At 31.7% G+C, this 16,933-nt stretch overlaps 1 protein-coding gene across 1 annotated transcript; it reads left to right on the plus strand.

The window, feature by feature from the left end:
* Positions 1–14,417: 14,417 nt before the first annotated feature.
* LOC145578635 (uncharacterized) lies at positions 14,418–15,006 on the plus strand. Its single transcript, XM_081635930.1, has 3 exons — positions 14,418–14,488; positions 14,591–14,786; positions 14,924–15,006. Exons 1-3 carry the CDS (start codon positions 14,447–14,449, stop codon positions 14,989–14,991), a joined length of 306 nt encoding a protein of 101 aa, XP_081492056.1. The 5' UTR covers positions 14,418–14,446; the 3' UTR covers positions 14,992–15,006.
* The last annotated feature ends 1,927 nt before the right edge of the window (positions 15,007–16,933 follow it).

Here is a 16,933-nt window from a genome sequence, read left to right on the forward strand (position 1 = left end):
AGTCAAGGTCAATGAATTAAGGAAGTGGGGAATATGCTAAGAGCAATAGGGTACATAGGTAAGGAATGTGCTGTCAATATGCTGTTTTTCTTAAACATGCACTATTCATAACATGCTACTTTGCTGCTGCCGTTGCTTTCAGACCATGCTCATGCTAACCTCTAATCATTGGCGATTTCTTATAGATTGCTTATCAAACTTCAATTGATTTATCAAATGAATTGCAATTTGCAACATCCTTACATAATTACAAATGTTAAGTAGCTTTCCAAACTTTTTAGAACAAGTGGTATAATAGAGGTGGCGATTACATATGTTTGTCAAGTTCATTACATACGTTAACTGCAAACTGACACGGTAATACGGTATAAAAAATCCGATGTGTGTTCAATATATTGTGATACACTTTAGAATTTTTCTCTTTTTTCTTTTACACGTCTATATTTGTCACAATAGTTAAAAAATATTTAGCGAGCTATATACCTAGTTTATGACCCGATAGTTCATCATATCTAGGGTTGGATATGGTTCTAACTACAATGTATGATGATCATATGAATTAAAAGTTAAACAAAGATTTTGACCTTTTGAGAGACTATGCTAGCGAATAGCCTATTTGTGTTTACTATGGTTTTAGTTGAAGGTCAAGTTATGTTTAGTAAAATTTGTAAATTACTACCTTGAAAAGAGAGCCTTTGTGAATTACTACTCCTAAAAAAAGAAGTTGTTAATTACTACCCCTAAAACCAACCTAGTAACTACTACCTTTTTCCTTAATCAACCTACTTAATCATTTAATGACATCATTATCCGTTTAAATTATAATTAATAGCTTTTAAACCTTAATTAATTAGATAAACCCTTGCACCACCACAACACCACCATTGCACCACCTCTGGTAGCCCCCTTAACACCTCCGGCAGCTCTCCCACCGTGAATCTCGTTCCCCTATCAATCCCCCACCACGAAAACCAACCCTCCCATTCCCCCACCGCGAAATTCAATCTAATCCTCTCTTGTTCCCCCACCACGATTATCACCTCCCTCTCACTTCCCACCACAACTCCCAACCCTTCCCCTATCATGAAACTCATCCCCCTTCCATTCACCCACAATGAATTACAACCCCATCACATGGCTAGGCTGATTCTGGGGCTTGGGGGAAGGGGAGAGGTGGTAATCTGGGTTTGGGAAAAGGGAGGGGATGGGTTTTAAGGGTTGGGGCAAAGGGAGGGGCGATAATTATTGCAGTGGGTTTGCGGTGGGAGAACGCGAGAGGGTAGGTTTCGTGATGGATGACCAAGAGGGGGATGAATTTCGGGGTGGGGGAGCTGTCGGAGGTAGTAAAAGGGAGTTGTTGGAGGTGGTGCTAGGGTTTATATAAGTAATTAAGGTTTTGAAGCTAATAATTACAATTCATCAAATAATTATGTCATTAAAATCTTAAGTAGGCTGATTAGGAAAAAAGATAGTAGTTACTTGAATTAATCGCTTTTAGGGGTAGTAATTAACAACTTTTTTTTAGGACTTGTTCTCTTCAACTTGTTTTAGGTACTTATTACTTATTCCTTAATAAATTCATATCAGATCAGAGCAGACCAGAAACATTTAGATCAGATCACATCAGAACTTTTAATTATCATTTACTTATTGCTAAATATCGTTAATTGCGTATTTAAAAAATTATTAAAATTATATATTTGAAAAGTTCATAATGAGATGAATCTAACAAGATCCATTTTGATAATGTTTTTCTTTATAGATTAGTATTAAAACACAGTCAAAGTTTAGTCAAATTATTGAATCAGATTAAATCAGACCAGATCAGAAAAATTCAGATCAGACCAGACCTTAATAAAATCAGACCAGATTTACCTGTTTCAGATGAAGAGAACAAGTCTTCAGGGGGTAGTAATTCACAAAGCCCCTCTTTTTAAGGTAGTAATTCACAAATTTTCCTTATGTTTATATCTTAAAATTAACTTGTAAATTACAAGTTTATGACAATTTGGTATGATTTGATAAAAAGGCTCTAATCATTGAAGTCCTTTTGCCTACACAATGTAAGTAAGCCCAACTTAGGCCGTTGGATGCAATGTTGTTTGTTTGGTTTCCAATTCCATTATTTGGCAAACATCAATTGGCATTATAAAGTCATTATAACTATATTTCCAAAAAAAAAATTTTGAATGGAAAAAAGTCATTATAGTTGGATAATAATTATGATGCAATTATTCAACTTTCTTCTGGAGTTCTGGTGCTAATTATGTTGGTCTTTGATCACCAAGAATGGCAATTTCAAGCAAAAAGGAAATAATGATTCTACATAAAGTGCTTTAGGCATAATACAATCTTACAAATCACAATCTCCACTGGTACAAGTTAAATGTAATTCCAACTTTTGCTCATTTGCTATGAACCATGCAACTAAATGCAAGTTAGATGTAATGACATAAGTTATTTTTTGCTAAAATAGTTTGATGGAGACTGAGAGATGTAGTCATGTACGAGGGCTTAACAACTGTTCAATGTTTGTAGAAAAAATCTAACTTTGAGTTACTTGTATACTAGAAAGAAAAATAACGGGTTACAATTACTCCTTACAATAATGTTTACAAACTCAATACTATTACCAGTTTACCACCATTAATTAACACCTATTGGGTCGCTGTTCTAATAATGTTTCATTTTCCTTTACTAGAGTTGGACCAGAGTTGATGTTGAAGCAACTATATAAATAGTGTACCAAGTGAATCAAAATATGAAAATATAATGATGTTGCGAAACGAATGATGAACCATATTCCATGTTGATGGAAGCTCCAAAAGTGCTAACCAAGTGTGCAATCTCATGGACCTACTACATTTGACATATGCAGCAATAAAATTACAGCGATTATAATGCTATAAGAGCCAAGAACAAAGTTACAACTTAAGAGTAATATCAAACGAGGTGTGGCCGAATGGGTGTGACCAAATGGGACCCCAAAACACAAATGACCACTCGTTTCCATTCCTTTTACTGAATCCTGTAAACCTAACTTATCAAGAAAGGTTGTTCATATCTAATAATGAGATTTATTTCAGATGTACCTATTAATTTCAAAACTCCTACACAATGGCGAATCTAGTATTTTTTATAAATTGGTTCAAATAACCTACAAAAAAATCATATTAAAATTATTCATAAATTAACAAATTACGTGAAACTACTTATATATTATATTGCACATCGTTTTCACATATAAAATTATGAGAAATAAGTGTGATTATAACCTTATCCAACAACGACCACTCAACATGTTTTACACCACTTTTATTCTTGGGCTTGAAAGGTTTATAAGAATCTAGGTATTGGAAGTAGAAATCCAATCTCACGAGATTAGATTCAATTTCTGCTCCAACCATACATACGCCATGAAATAGATTTATTTCTTCACCATTCTCATCAACATAAAACGATTGTGCATAACGTTCATAGACATATATTTCTCCATACTTTAAGTTTTTAGGAAGCTTTGAAACCGAAAAACCATAAATCTTTCCAACAGTAAAAATAAGAAAAAAAAGAAAGTACACACTAATATCAATGAAAATATAAAAAGAGAAAAACTTGATATAGAGTATATACAAAGCATGAAAGCATCAACAAACATAAAAAGAAAGACAATATTTTGTATATTGTCTAACTCTTAATTTACCATTTTTTATTTTTGTCAAAAAGATTTATCAATTATATCCTCATATTCCTAACTTTCATTGCGGTCTCTGGTATTCGTCTCGATTTGATGACTGCATTTATTATTTATGAAATAATAAATAAAATATGAATTAACAAATTACATGAAAATCACACCTTGATTAACAATTAATCCTTTGCTTATAGTTTTAGAGTTTTTAATTATGAATAGTGCAAAATTATGCCTTTAATACAACTTTGTCAGTTTTTTTAAAAGTTGTTTATATTAAATTTGTAACAATATATATATATATATATATATATATATATATATATATATATATATATATATATATATATATATATATATATATATATATATATATATATATATATATATATATATATATAAGGGGAGTTTTTTCCCGAGTTTTTAGAGAGCCAGTAGGATTTAATTTTTTCAGTGCCATGTAGGATAACAAATTTTAGTGGTAGCTAATTAAATACGAGATTATTAATTTCTTTTAGAATTAAATAATTTAAATAACACGTAAGCAAAATTGGCGAATGAGATTTCCTAGTTTAAATTAATTAAGTATAAATATTATCTTTTGATATTAGGAATTTTATCTAAATATATAACAAATTTTAGCACATATATATATATATAATTATTTTAAAAATTCAAAGAAACTGTGCATCGCACGGGCTTCATCTAGTAAATATATGTATCATGATTCTTTTGTGAATCAAATGAAAAAAATAAGTGACACGACTGACAATAGTTTTTCCCTTTATATTTATTTATTTTAAAATTATCTATTTAGTTCTCCTATTTAAAACTCAAATATAGCTTTGTTCACACAAATTACAATTAAAAATTGGCATTAATAGCTCAAAATCAAGGATTATATTTTTTTTTTTGAAATAATTTTATGACAAACAGAGCTAATTGATTTGACAATTAGTTGTTTTTCGTCAATATAGGTTTACTATTTTATATCTTTTAACCTATTTGATTTATAATTTGTAAAACAAAAATCTTCGATTTATATTATTTTGTAACCATTATACTAATTTTAAATCTGAACCCTAAAATTTTATAAATGTAATCTCAACTATTATTTATTAGACCAAAGAATTAAAATAAATAAGAAAACTGAAATTCTAATCATCATTTTCGTATACTATACGATTCCATGAAAACAGTTATGTATCTCATGAACAACATCAATTAATTCTCAATTAACATAGATGGTGACTCCTGTGATCCTATCCTTACAACATTTGAAGCATACATTATCACTTCTTTGCTTTGAATCAATATACACCCATTACAAATATTGAGTAGATACTCAGGACCCATGAAATTATGAATGATGATTATCCATGTATTAATTAGTCTCCTTCCTAAGTGACTTAAAAGAATTGGCAGTTCAACTAATAAATGAATTCCATGATTTTTTTTTTATTTTTTATTTATTTTTTTTTTTTTTAACCATTACAGATGCATTTTAAAAGACTTAAGATTTGAAATGTGCACTCACAAATTGTCGTTATTGTCTTGAAAAAAATCCCTCTACTGATGTTCTGTTACAAATGGACAAAAATCACAGAGGAAAATTGTCCACTTTAATAAAGTTTAACGAAAAATTGAGAGATATAGGAGAAAAGGAAAGAAGTGAGTGTAATTTTTTTTCTTATTTTTGAAGAGAAGTGAGTGTAATACGAGTAAAGGAGTTTTTTTTATTTATTTATTTTTTTAATTTTGTGTAATGGTAAAGAATTGTTGGCAATTAAATAGAGGGTGCAAATTTAACACTAAAATATAAATGGTTATGATCTAAAGTTTATAGTAGCTACAATTATTTTTTGTTATAATTTTTCTTTTGAAAGAAAGCTACAATTTTAGTATAACCATTGCAAAATTATCCTAATTTCAAAATATGCTTCTATAACGACCTAACAAGTACTTCCTCTACTTATTTTTAATTTTTTTATTGACACCATTTGACTTTTATACTATTCACAAACTACACTTTGACTTTTTTTTAAAAAAAAAACTACACTTTGACTAGTTTTTGTGATTTATTGCTACGATTAAATATAGTCAAGTGGGATCTTGATTTTGCAATAAATCAATTTAGGTTAATCTTTATAAAAATTAAAAATTATTTTTAGGCTGACAACATAGGGTCTGTTCTCATTTACTGAACTAAATTGTTTATGAGAAACGGAAATTATGAACTGAACTGAGCTGAACTAAATTGTTTAAGAGAGAAGGAAATTAGGAAGTGAACTGAATTGAACTGAACTGAAATTAAGCTAAAGAGAACAGATCCACAGAGTACAAGATTGTAGACTTTGATGGTACGTTCATTAATTATATTTGTCCGTTTATTTCAAAACCTACATTGTAAAGACTACAAAGTAATACATTTCTCCCATTCTTTTTTTTTCGTTGCCACATTACTATACGTAGTATTATTGATACTTCGTATTAAATTTGCATTGGCATACGTAGAATTGATTGAAAATTTGCATCAACGTACGTAGAAATTGATATCAAAGTAATACCCACATTACTGTATTTAAAAAAATGCTCTATTCACTCCCGGACACATATATTGATTTAAGTATTATTTGACCAATAATATTTTTAATATATATTACTAATGTAGTAAATATTAATCTATTTATTGTGATGATTAAGTTTCCAAGACTAAAAATTTTCTTACTCCTTGTGTATAATCATTAACATTAATGCTTACTTCAAATAAAAGAACCGGAGAAAGTATGTCGAAAACATGAATGTGGTCATGAGGACCCATAAATCTTTTCAATAGTAAAACTACAAGAAGAAAGTACATATTATTATGGCCCAAAAGACGAATGGAGCCCAAAAAAGTGGTAATAAGAATGACCTGCACTTTTAGAACGCATTGGAAATGTGCTCGTATTGAGCTATCAGCTCTTCAAAATGAGTAACCATAGAAGCATTTGCTTATTTTTCCCACACTTCTCCATGCCTCATCTTAGCTATTAGCCTGATAACACAAACAAAGTTGGAAAACATAGATGTGCCATTTATTTGTCAGATAGGACTGCTTTAATGTGTTTCGTAATAGCAAGTGCTCATTTACTCACGTGATGAAATAAACATATTATAAAACTCGATTTCATGCAACCGCTAGCAACTACTTCATGTTGTTCAAAGTCTAAAGCAAGGGCCACAGTAGCCCTCACCCCCTAAGGCAAACCCTACCTGCATCAACATTTGTCAACACTAAATCATATGCCCTCTATCATCAAGGGAGTACCTAAGCTATGCTTGTGTCTATGGTTAAGTACGTGGCCTCAAGAAGAAATTTGAACAAACTCTAGTTGCATTCAAATCAAAGTTAAGCTTGGACAAACAGTTAATTAAGCATAATTGTAATTACAATAACAACACAATCAATCAATAAGGACATAATAGATTTCAAATCATTAAATAGTGAATATACATTTGTCCAAGCTCAGTTTGACTCTTCTAAACTAAGTAAACTAAGGGCCTGTTCTCTTCAGCTTAATTTCAGTTCAGTTCAATTCAGCTCCAATCAGTTTAGCTCAGTTCAGTTCAGCTCCAATCAGTTCAGTTCAGTTCGATTCGATTCGATTCGATTCGATTCAGTTCAGCTCCTAATTTCCTTCTCTCGTAAAATATTCATTTTAGTTCAGTTCAGTTCAGTTCTGCTCCAATCATTTCAATTTAGTTCAGTTAAGCTCATTTCAGTAAATCAGATTAAGCCCTAACTACTCGAGTAAAGGACTAAAGGCCAACTAGAGAAGTGCATGTGTGGAATGAGGTCCACAAATAATAAGATTAATAACTCGCTTGTATATTCCAGTTTTTTGCGTGGCAGGCCCAAACATATAGAGGAAAGTAGTAAAATCATATACATATGTAACCTATGTTGCACACAGGTACGGGATGCATGTTGAAATTCTTAAAATATATTTTTAAAAAAGAATTTAACTATATATTTGTCATTCCGACCTATCATTAGATCATAAGTTTATAACTAGGTTAGTGCCCGTGTGATACACGGATTTAACTATATTTTTTTCTGTAAATTAAAGTAATATATTATTGAAATAGCTTTAAAGTCAATACATAACTTACTATAATAATAATAATAATAATAATAATAATAATAATAATAATAATAATGTTTGATAGATACCTCAATCATTTATTCAATGGTACGTAGGAAATTGAAAAGAAAAATAAACAAAATAGGGGATGTGATCTAATGAGATGAGATTAAATAGAGGAAAGAGAGTTTAGCTCGATATTCAAAGCGATCCTGCAATCTTTTGGGGAAAAGAAAATATGAAGTATGTAGTAAAATCAATTTGTTTTTTCCTACACAATATAAAGTGCATCTCATTAAATAAAAATATATGATTACTAAAAAAACAAAACCAAATAGGAAATTATATTATATAAATATTCTTTTCAAAGATTTTGTTAAGAAAATATACGAATTATAACATACCAATAACATCAAAAACATAATACTAAGGGCCTGTTCACTTCAGTTCAGTTCAGCTCCAATCAGTTCAATTCAGTTTAGTTCGGTTGAGCTCTAACCAGTTCAGTTCAGCTCCAATTAGTTCAATTCAGTTTAGTTTAGCTCCTAGTTTCCTTATCTCATAAAATATTCATTTAAGCTCTATTCAGTTTAGTTCAGCTTCAATCAGTTCAGTTTAGTAAATGTGAACAGACCCTAAAACAGATATCAGGAATGACACGTGTCAATTTTGGGTATCGTTTTTTCCCTCCAAAAACATTTTTCTTTTTTGCTAAAATCTTCTTTAAGAATTTTATTATAAAATATAACTATCATGATATTGTTTTAAATTTTTTATACATATCTTATTTAATAAATACATTCCTTTATAGTTATCACTCTGTTTCCCATATCTTTTACAAATACGACAATACATCTTACAAAAATATTACTATGTATGTCATATGTTTAATAAATCATATTTTAATTTCTTAAAATGACTAATATAATTTCAATAAGCTAATTTTGTAAAAATATTTAAAATGATGAATCTATAAAATAATAGATTTGTACTCCACAAATTGTTATTGTTATTATTATTAACAAGAATTTTGATTTTCTTAATACTTTAATTGATTTCTCGCCTAATTCTAATATGAATAACATATCAAATTGAAGGAGTTTTAATTCAAAAAATGAAGGGAGTTTAACAACATAGCGTAACATTATAAACACTTTATCTATGCATCTAATTTCAGGTAAAAAAAATTTGATTAATTAAAATTTGATTATTTTTTATTTGTATCCCCAATTTAATATTTCATATATTATCATTTTTTTGGAAAAAATGATTATATATCATTAAATAAAGGTTATTGGCAAAGTTTCATATGTGGCTAGCCACATCGTGCAGCCAGCCACAATATTTTTTTTTAAAAAAAATAAAATTATTTTCTTCTCTCCTCTCTCCTCTTTTCTTCTTCTAAGTTGGGGGTTACTTCTTTCTCTCTCCTCTTTCTCTCTCCTCTTTTCTTCTCCTCCATAATTTGATTTTTTTAATGAAGAGATGATCGTTGAATTGCCGACGAGAAGTTGGGTTTGAGTTTTTAAGGTCGGAGCTCCTCGTACTTGTTGTCGGAAAACAACTTACAGATTTTTAAGGCCAAATCAAGCCATAAAAACTCTAGATCTAGAGTTTTTATGGTTAAATTTGGCCTTTTTAGCCATATTTGAAGTGAAATTCGAAGCCAATGTTAATTTTTAAGGTATTTTTTCGATTTATTTTTTATTTTTTTTATTTTTTTACGATTTGGTTGTGAGTTTGGTTGGATCTAGGTTTTTTTGTGGGTTCGGTGAATTGTGGTGGTGGCTGGGCTAGTGGCGTATCGGGGCTAGGGCTAGTGGCGTATCGAGGCTAGGGTTACGGGAGTTGGTGGTGGCGTGGGTTAAGGGCTGGTGGCGTGGTGTTTGGGGCTGGGGTGGTGGCAATTTGGGTTAGAGGCTGGTGGCGTGAGTTACGGGTAGGTGGCGTAGGTGTGGCGTGGGTTAGGGCGGGGGCTGATGGTGTGGTGTTTGGGGCTGGGGCTAGTGGCGTGGGGTGGTGGTGTAGGGAAGTGGTTTGTGTGACGAGTGAGGTGCAGCATGTTGTGGTGTGGTGGAGTTTAAGGCTTTGAGGTGGTGTAGGATTAGGGGTTACTTACTTGGTTAGGGGTTACGTGGGGTTACTAGAGGGGTTATTTAAGTGGGGTTACTGAGAGGTTACGACTTGAGGGGTTACTATACTGAGGGATTACTTAAGTGGGGTTACTAGAGGGGTTCACTACTAGAAAAAGCTCATTTTCGACGGAAAAATTCTGTCGAAAACACCCCAAAATCCGTCAAAAAACCCGTTTTCGACGGAAATTCCGTCGCAACCGGTTGTCGAAAAAGCTTTGTCTTCTTCCGACGGAATTTCCGTTGGAAAAACTTTTCCGATGAAATTTCTGACAGAATTTTCCGTCGAAAGAGGTTTTCCAGCACCGAAAAAGTCCGTCGGAAATGCTTTTATGAAATTAAAAGAAAAACGCCGCGCCACCACCGGCACGGCGTATCACCACCTCCAACCACCAAAAAACCCTAACCCTAACCCCAGACCATCGCCACTACCACCCACATCAGACCACTGCCACTACACCAACCACTAACTAACCCCACACCACCCGTATCACCAAGCCCCCTAACCCGTTCCACCACCCATAACCACCAGAACCCCTACCCACCTAACCCTAACCCACACAAACGAGCCCAGATCTACCACCCCACCTAAGCAAACCACCCCAAAATCCACCTAAAACCACCACCGCCACCGCCGAAACAAAATCGCAACCCAAAATTTAAAAAAAAAAAAAAAAAATTAAAATCCCAACCCAAAACCCAAACTCCAAAAACCATCACAACCACATATATTCAACCTAGTAAACCAGAAACCCAAAAAAAAAATGAAAACAGAACAAAAACAAGATAAAATGCAGAACAAAAAAATTGAAAACAATAAAAAAAAAAAAAATTGTAGATCTACTACACTTACCACAACAATTCGACCATAAATAACCGAAATTACTTGAAATTGGTTATATAAGGCCAAATTCGACCATGAAAACGCTAGATCTAGCTTTTTCATGGTCAAACTTGACCTTAAAACCATAAATTAGATATAAAAAAACACACCAGGAGCTTGATCGGAAAATTAATCGCGGATGTTTCGTGAAATTAATCGCGGATGTTTCGTGGGCTAGCTTTGCCGGAAATCAACACCGAAGGAGAGATAAAGAGAAGAGAGGGAGTAGCGAAGGAGAGATAAAGAGAAGAGAGGGAGTAACGAGAGAGGAGAGTAGCGAGAGAGGAGAGATAAGGAGAGAAGATAGATGAAGACTGAAGAGAGAGAAGGAGTGCGGCGGTTTAAGGGAAAGAGAAGAGAGAGAAAGGGGAATTGAAATGAGGGGTTTGCTTAGGGTTAGCTATTTATACGAAGTTTTCCTTTTTTTTTTAAAATAAATATAGTCAGATGCCTTTTCGACGGAAAATTCCGACGCATTTAAATCCGTCGGAATATGCTTTCCTACGGAATTTCCGTCGGAACTGTTTGAAATTCGTCGGAAAATTCTGACAGAATTTTTCCGACAGAATTTTATTCCGTCAGAAATTTTGCGATTTGCGACGGATTTTCGTATTCGTTGGAATACTTCGGTCGGAAATCGGCCTATTTCTTTTAGTGGTTACTGATGTGGCACCTTGCCGCACCAGAAACTTGTTGAAGGTTATTATTCCTGACTATTAAGTGTAATAAAAAGAAAATTAATACTAATTTACCATTGAACTTATAAAACACTTATATGGTCTTACATGTAGTTTTAATATATTGATTGATCGATTGATATTGATGTATTATATTAACAACTAGTTTAGATCCCGTGCAATGCATGGGGATTATTCATAAATTATATAAAAATTAAGGGTCCGTTTGGCATCATTGTGGTTTTCTGTTTTTTGGTTTTTTGTTTTTTAAAAGTACATTATATATGTCACATAATGGATCAAAAAATATTTAGACTTATTAAAATCATGATAATTTTGAAAACTGACAACAAAAAAGTGGAAACACCTTTTTCTTGTTTCCTGTTTTTTGTTTTTAGTTTTCAAAAAAACAGGAAACTAAAAACCAAAAATGATGCCAAACAAGCCCTAAGATAATTGTTTTTTCCATGTGTCATTTAACCTAATTTTGGTTGGATTATTCATAAATTAAATACAATACAATGAGGTATATATAAAGACACCCATCAAAAAAAAAAAAAAAAAAAAAACCCTTATTTATCTTACTTAAAATTGGTGTTCACAATGATCTCCTCAAAATCTATCTCTGATCTTGATCGATCGTTCGAAAATGACGAATCTGATGGCTGGCAATTTGATGTTTCCTACGACGATGGTGATGGTGATGATGACTGCCTTATTTATTGTTTTTGACAATTGATTAATGATTCTGTTCAAATCATGTACTGTTATATATCTTACTCCCCTCGCTCGTCCCCTTATTGCTTGAAAGTTAAAACCGCCATCACCATCGTAATTTCTTTCTTTTTTTTTCCTGATTTCTTTCAAATGCTTTTGTTTAATTTTTTAAAATTCAAAATATGGATTTACTATCGTGGTTAATATTTTTTGTTCAATCTGTTAATTTGACCAAAATTTTAATATGGAAGTTTAGGTTTGACTGTTTGAATGATTGCATTATATTGAATTAGTATTTGTAATAGCAAATTAAGCCTGCTATGGTCATGAATCTTTGTTTTGTTTTGTTGATCGTTGTATATGATGGGCCAGTAGGACTAGGCATTTCAACTTTTGAGTATGTCAATGTGGAGTTATGAACCTTTAATGCTATATGGTGGTTTGATGATTTGTCTATTACTTTTATATCTGTTGGCTAGAGGTATTTTTGTTAAATTAATATCTCTTTGGGTTGTAAATGTATTTTTTTTAATACAATTTGTCCGAAACAAGTTTTGAAGGGAGTGCTAAAATGGATTTTTAATGAATATTACATAGTATGTATGTGCACTTTCATTGATTTGGGATTACAATTTTGTACTATCTTAGTGGAAGTATTGCAAGGGAGACGTTCGTTCTAGCTTGATTTTACAAATTTATTGGATTTGATTAGGTTTAATATAAATGATTGATGATTTCAAATGGTGCTGTACCTTATCTTTCTCAAATTAGTTGATGTGACTGGGAGTCAAATAGGTTATCCTTTTTTGAATTGCACAATTATTTATCATATTGGACAATGGTTCAACAAGTTCTGATTCTTATGCATTATAGGGAATGATATTTGGGAAGTAGCATTATAGTTAGGTAGTGAAATATGACTAGTACCTCTAGCAAGATAAGTAAGTTAGAGGTGAAAGGCAATAAATCACAAGATAAGTATGGGGAGACATGCTAGATGATGAAAAATGGATGAGAGTTCAATTTCAATTCTGGGTTTATGGCTTATAAATTCAGATAATGATTGCTTATTATTCTGATTTGATTTTTTGTTTCTCCAATTTTAATTAATTATTCATTGTTTTTGACAATTGATTGACGATTCTGTTTGAACCATGTTATGTTATCTTCCCCGTATCTTGCTCCCCTCGTCCCCTTATTGCCTGAAACTGCCATCACCATCGTAATTTCTTTTTTTGGTTCAATATGTTTATGACTATAAATTTTTACTTAACCTCGTCCCTTTGGTTTATTTTTTCTGATTTCTTTCGAGCATCAATTTTGTTTATTTTTTTTAATTTTAGTATGGATTTATTATTGCGGTTAATCTTTTTTGTTCAATCTGTTAATTTGACCAAAATTTTTAGTTCTCTTAGGTTTCTTTTTCTCTGATTTTATACGAATTTAATTTTTTCTAAAATTCTAGTATGGATTTATTTATTTTGCAGTTGGCCAGCTGACAGTGATAGCACTGAATTCGGTGACATCATTGACATCAGTGATGAGTAAACCCTTAATCACACTCTAATTTTTCTGGCATTTTTATGTCTAGATAGATTTTTTAACAACTAGAATCAATCTCTTACTCTTGAAAGTCACACTAGAATGCGAGGAGGAGAGAAAATGTGACATCAAATATACCCTTTATCCGGCCATAAACATATTTTTTTGATGTGATCTAATGACAAGCTTTCTTGATATTAAGATTAACGTCTATGTTTAATTTATTGCTTTAGCAATTTGTATTTTTTTTTCACCTTAACAAAATTAATATTCAATTTTGATATATATCAAATTCAAAAGAAAATCTATTGTAAAAGTGAATCAAACAGTACATAATGAGAAATAAAATTCGTTTTAAGAATGAACCAAAAATGTTGATGTTAATATGGAGTTATGATTTTATGAAACCATGTCTTCTTTGTTAGGACTTTAGTGAATTAAACAAATTCTTATTGTTTTTTTATGCAGCGTGGTTGACATTTCTCAAAATCAGCATCGTGTACAACCTCTATTGTATGTTTCTCACTTTAATAAATAATTTATTTTATCAGTAATTATTTTATTATTTGTTGATTGACTTGATTTTTTGGGGGGATTTTTTTATTTTTCATTATAGTCAAAACTTCATGTTATTACCCGCGAGAGCCGATGAATCGGAGGTTTTAGATGACCATTTCTATATGGATGCTGAACGTGCTTTGAGAGTATATAATAGTGAAAACGTAATTTTTCTTCTCTTATTCTGATTTTTTTATTTTTATTATATATATTTTTTTTAATGTTGTATCTTTATTTTCTAATTATTTATTTAATAAAAATGTCAGGGATCTGATTACAAGTATGTCCGTCGTCTTGGTGGATTGACACTAATTCAATCCCCACATGACCCCAATGATTTTGGCCATCACATGAATTTTTGGGCCAAAATCAGAGGCACTGACAATGATCTTGAGATGTTCTTCGCATCTGCATCATATGAGGATCGAAATGTCATTCATTGTTGCAAGCTTGATTTTATTGGTATGGTTAACAGATTTATTTTATGTTTTGGACATTTATTATTAATTTATTATTAATTTCCATTTATTATTTATTTTCACTTTTTGAAACTTATTTTAATTAAAAAGTTAAAATGTTTTTATTTTTATTTTTTGCAGATGATGAAACCCCTGGAATTCAACATTGTGAACATATCAGTTGTTCGGAATGTGCTCGATTTTATTAATGTTGAAGAAGTGAGAAGGACTAATGAGCTGCAATGTTTATGTTCTAGACTTAATTTTATAGTTAACATTTTTATCATTTGAATACTCAGCTTTATTTCATTGAAACTTCTTTTAAGATGTCTTAAACTTTTATAAACTTTTAATGAATGTTGAGCTTATGTTGTCAGTCCTACAACTGTGATAGTTCTGTTACAAAGTCTAAACAGGCACAATTCCTCACTCGGTTTATTTCCTAATAATCTGCATTTACCCCTAGATAAAAGATGCACCAAAAATATGTTAAAGAACATGTATAGTGCACAAAATGGTCTTACAGAATTTACACAATGACACTGAGTGGCACACAGGTCACAAAATTAATTGCAGTATAAAAATCGAGAGACATCTTTAAGACTTATATATTGGATTCAGACAGCAGGGATGTTTTATAGGCTCACTGGTTACATACTTACATCACCTTTCCCCTTTCACAGCAAGAACATTCCATCAAAATATCTGTCATTACCATATGTCCATATCAAAGTATATTAAGAAAAAGGTGGACAAGAAATTGCTCTAAAAAACCTACCAAATAGGCATTAAATCAAAGGAAAATTCAATTATCACTACTTTAAGGGTACCTAGCTGCACCAAGTTTTAGTGGCTGGGATAAAATCAGAGACATGATGCTGTTATTAACCAGTACAAGAGCACACTTGGTTAACACATTATTAATAATGATAAAATCGGAGATATGATATTGTTATCAACCAGTGAAATTCGGTCTGTTTTAGCTCGCCCAAACCTGCATTTCGTGCAAAGTGTACTCATTGACCTACTACATTTAACCCTTGCAACAATAAAAGTACGGTGATTATAACGGTATTAAAGCCAAGACAGAGTTACAAGTTTAAAGCAATATCAAGCGAGGTATTTCTCTCTTGTCACTCTCTGAGTGTGGCCGAGTAGGAGAGGGCCAAAACACACAAATGGCCGCTCATTTCCTGAGCTCTTACTGATCCAAAGATTGGTTCAGCAGGCCTAGCTTATGCAGGAAAGGCTGCTAACATAGTAACATCTAACAAAGAGTTTGTTTCAGATGTAATTCCAAACATCCTAGAATATTTTAAATTGAAACGGTTCCTCTTAAACATATCAGAGAAATGAGGTCTTAAAACATCATTCATGTACATAATTCAATCAAAAAAAAAAAATAAAAGAAAAAAGAAAAAAGAAAAGTAGAAGCATGTCATTATGATAATCAAGTAATTAACTTACAATATATTTAAGCAGGGAGTCAAAAGCATAACTCTTTAATTCAGAAGGTTGAATAAGTCCCTGATAGACAGCTAGTTCTGATACAGTGATACAGCTGAAAAAGGGTTAAATGACTTGTAAATAGAGAAATAAGCTGGTTGTGCATAGCTCGCTGTTCAACTATTATCTGCTTCCTATGAGGATCAGCATAGCCCAAGTTATTAAATTACTCGGCCTTGCTTTCAAATAATGAGAAATATATACAACTCCAGTCAAAATAATCTTTGGGTTTTATGCAATTTCTCTCAGCTCTATAGCCTTTATATATCCACTTAATTTTGGAATGTGCCTACTACCACTTTACCCTATATTTAACTGTGAGATATTCTTGAAATCAATAAAGCTGACGCACAATGGATTACTTCTCCATGAGAGATAAAGCTCAAACTTGATTCAACAAATCTTAACTCTTATACTGACAGTTGATGAACATAACACACCTTTATCACAGCATCTATGCTTCTTATAATTTCTTAAACATGTTGAATCATAGTTATCAGAATCAGGATTCTACCTTAAATTGGTGAATGGGGTAGAATCGAATCGGTAAAATCGAATCGTAGGATCGTACGATCTACGAAATGGTAAAATTGGCTTCAATATGTAACTAATGACTACATACATAATTTTCAAGCAATGAGAATG

The sequence above is a fragment of the Chenopodium album genome, chromosome 14, assembly GCF_948465745.1.
Source record: "Chenopodium album chromosome 14, dcCheAlbu1.1, whole genome shotgun sequence".
Taxonomy (NCBI): Eukaryota; Viridiplantae; Streptophyta; class Magnoliopsida; order Caryophyllales; family Amaranthaceae; genus Chenopodium; species Chenopodium album.

Coding starts and splice junctions, on each gene's coding strand:
- LOC145578635 (XM_081635930.1), top strand. CDS start 14,447: ATGGATGCTGAACGTGCTTTGAGAGTATATAATAGTGAAAAC. Junction 14,489..14,590: donor GAGTATATAATAGTGAAAAC/GTAATTTTTCTT, acceptor TAAAAATGTCAG/GGATCTGATTACAAGTATGT. Junction 14,787..14,923: donor TTGCAAGCTTGATTTTATTG/GTATGGTTAACA, acceptor TATTTTTTGCAG/ATGATGAAACCCCTGGAATT.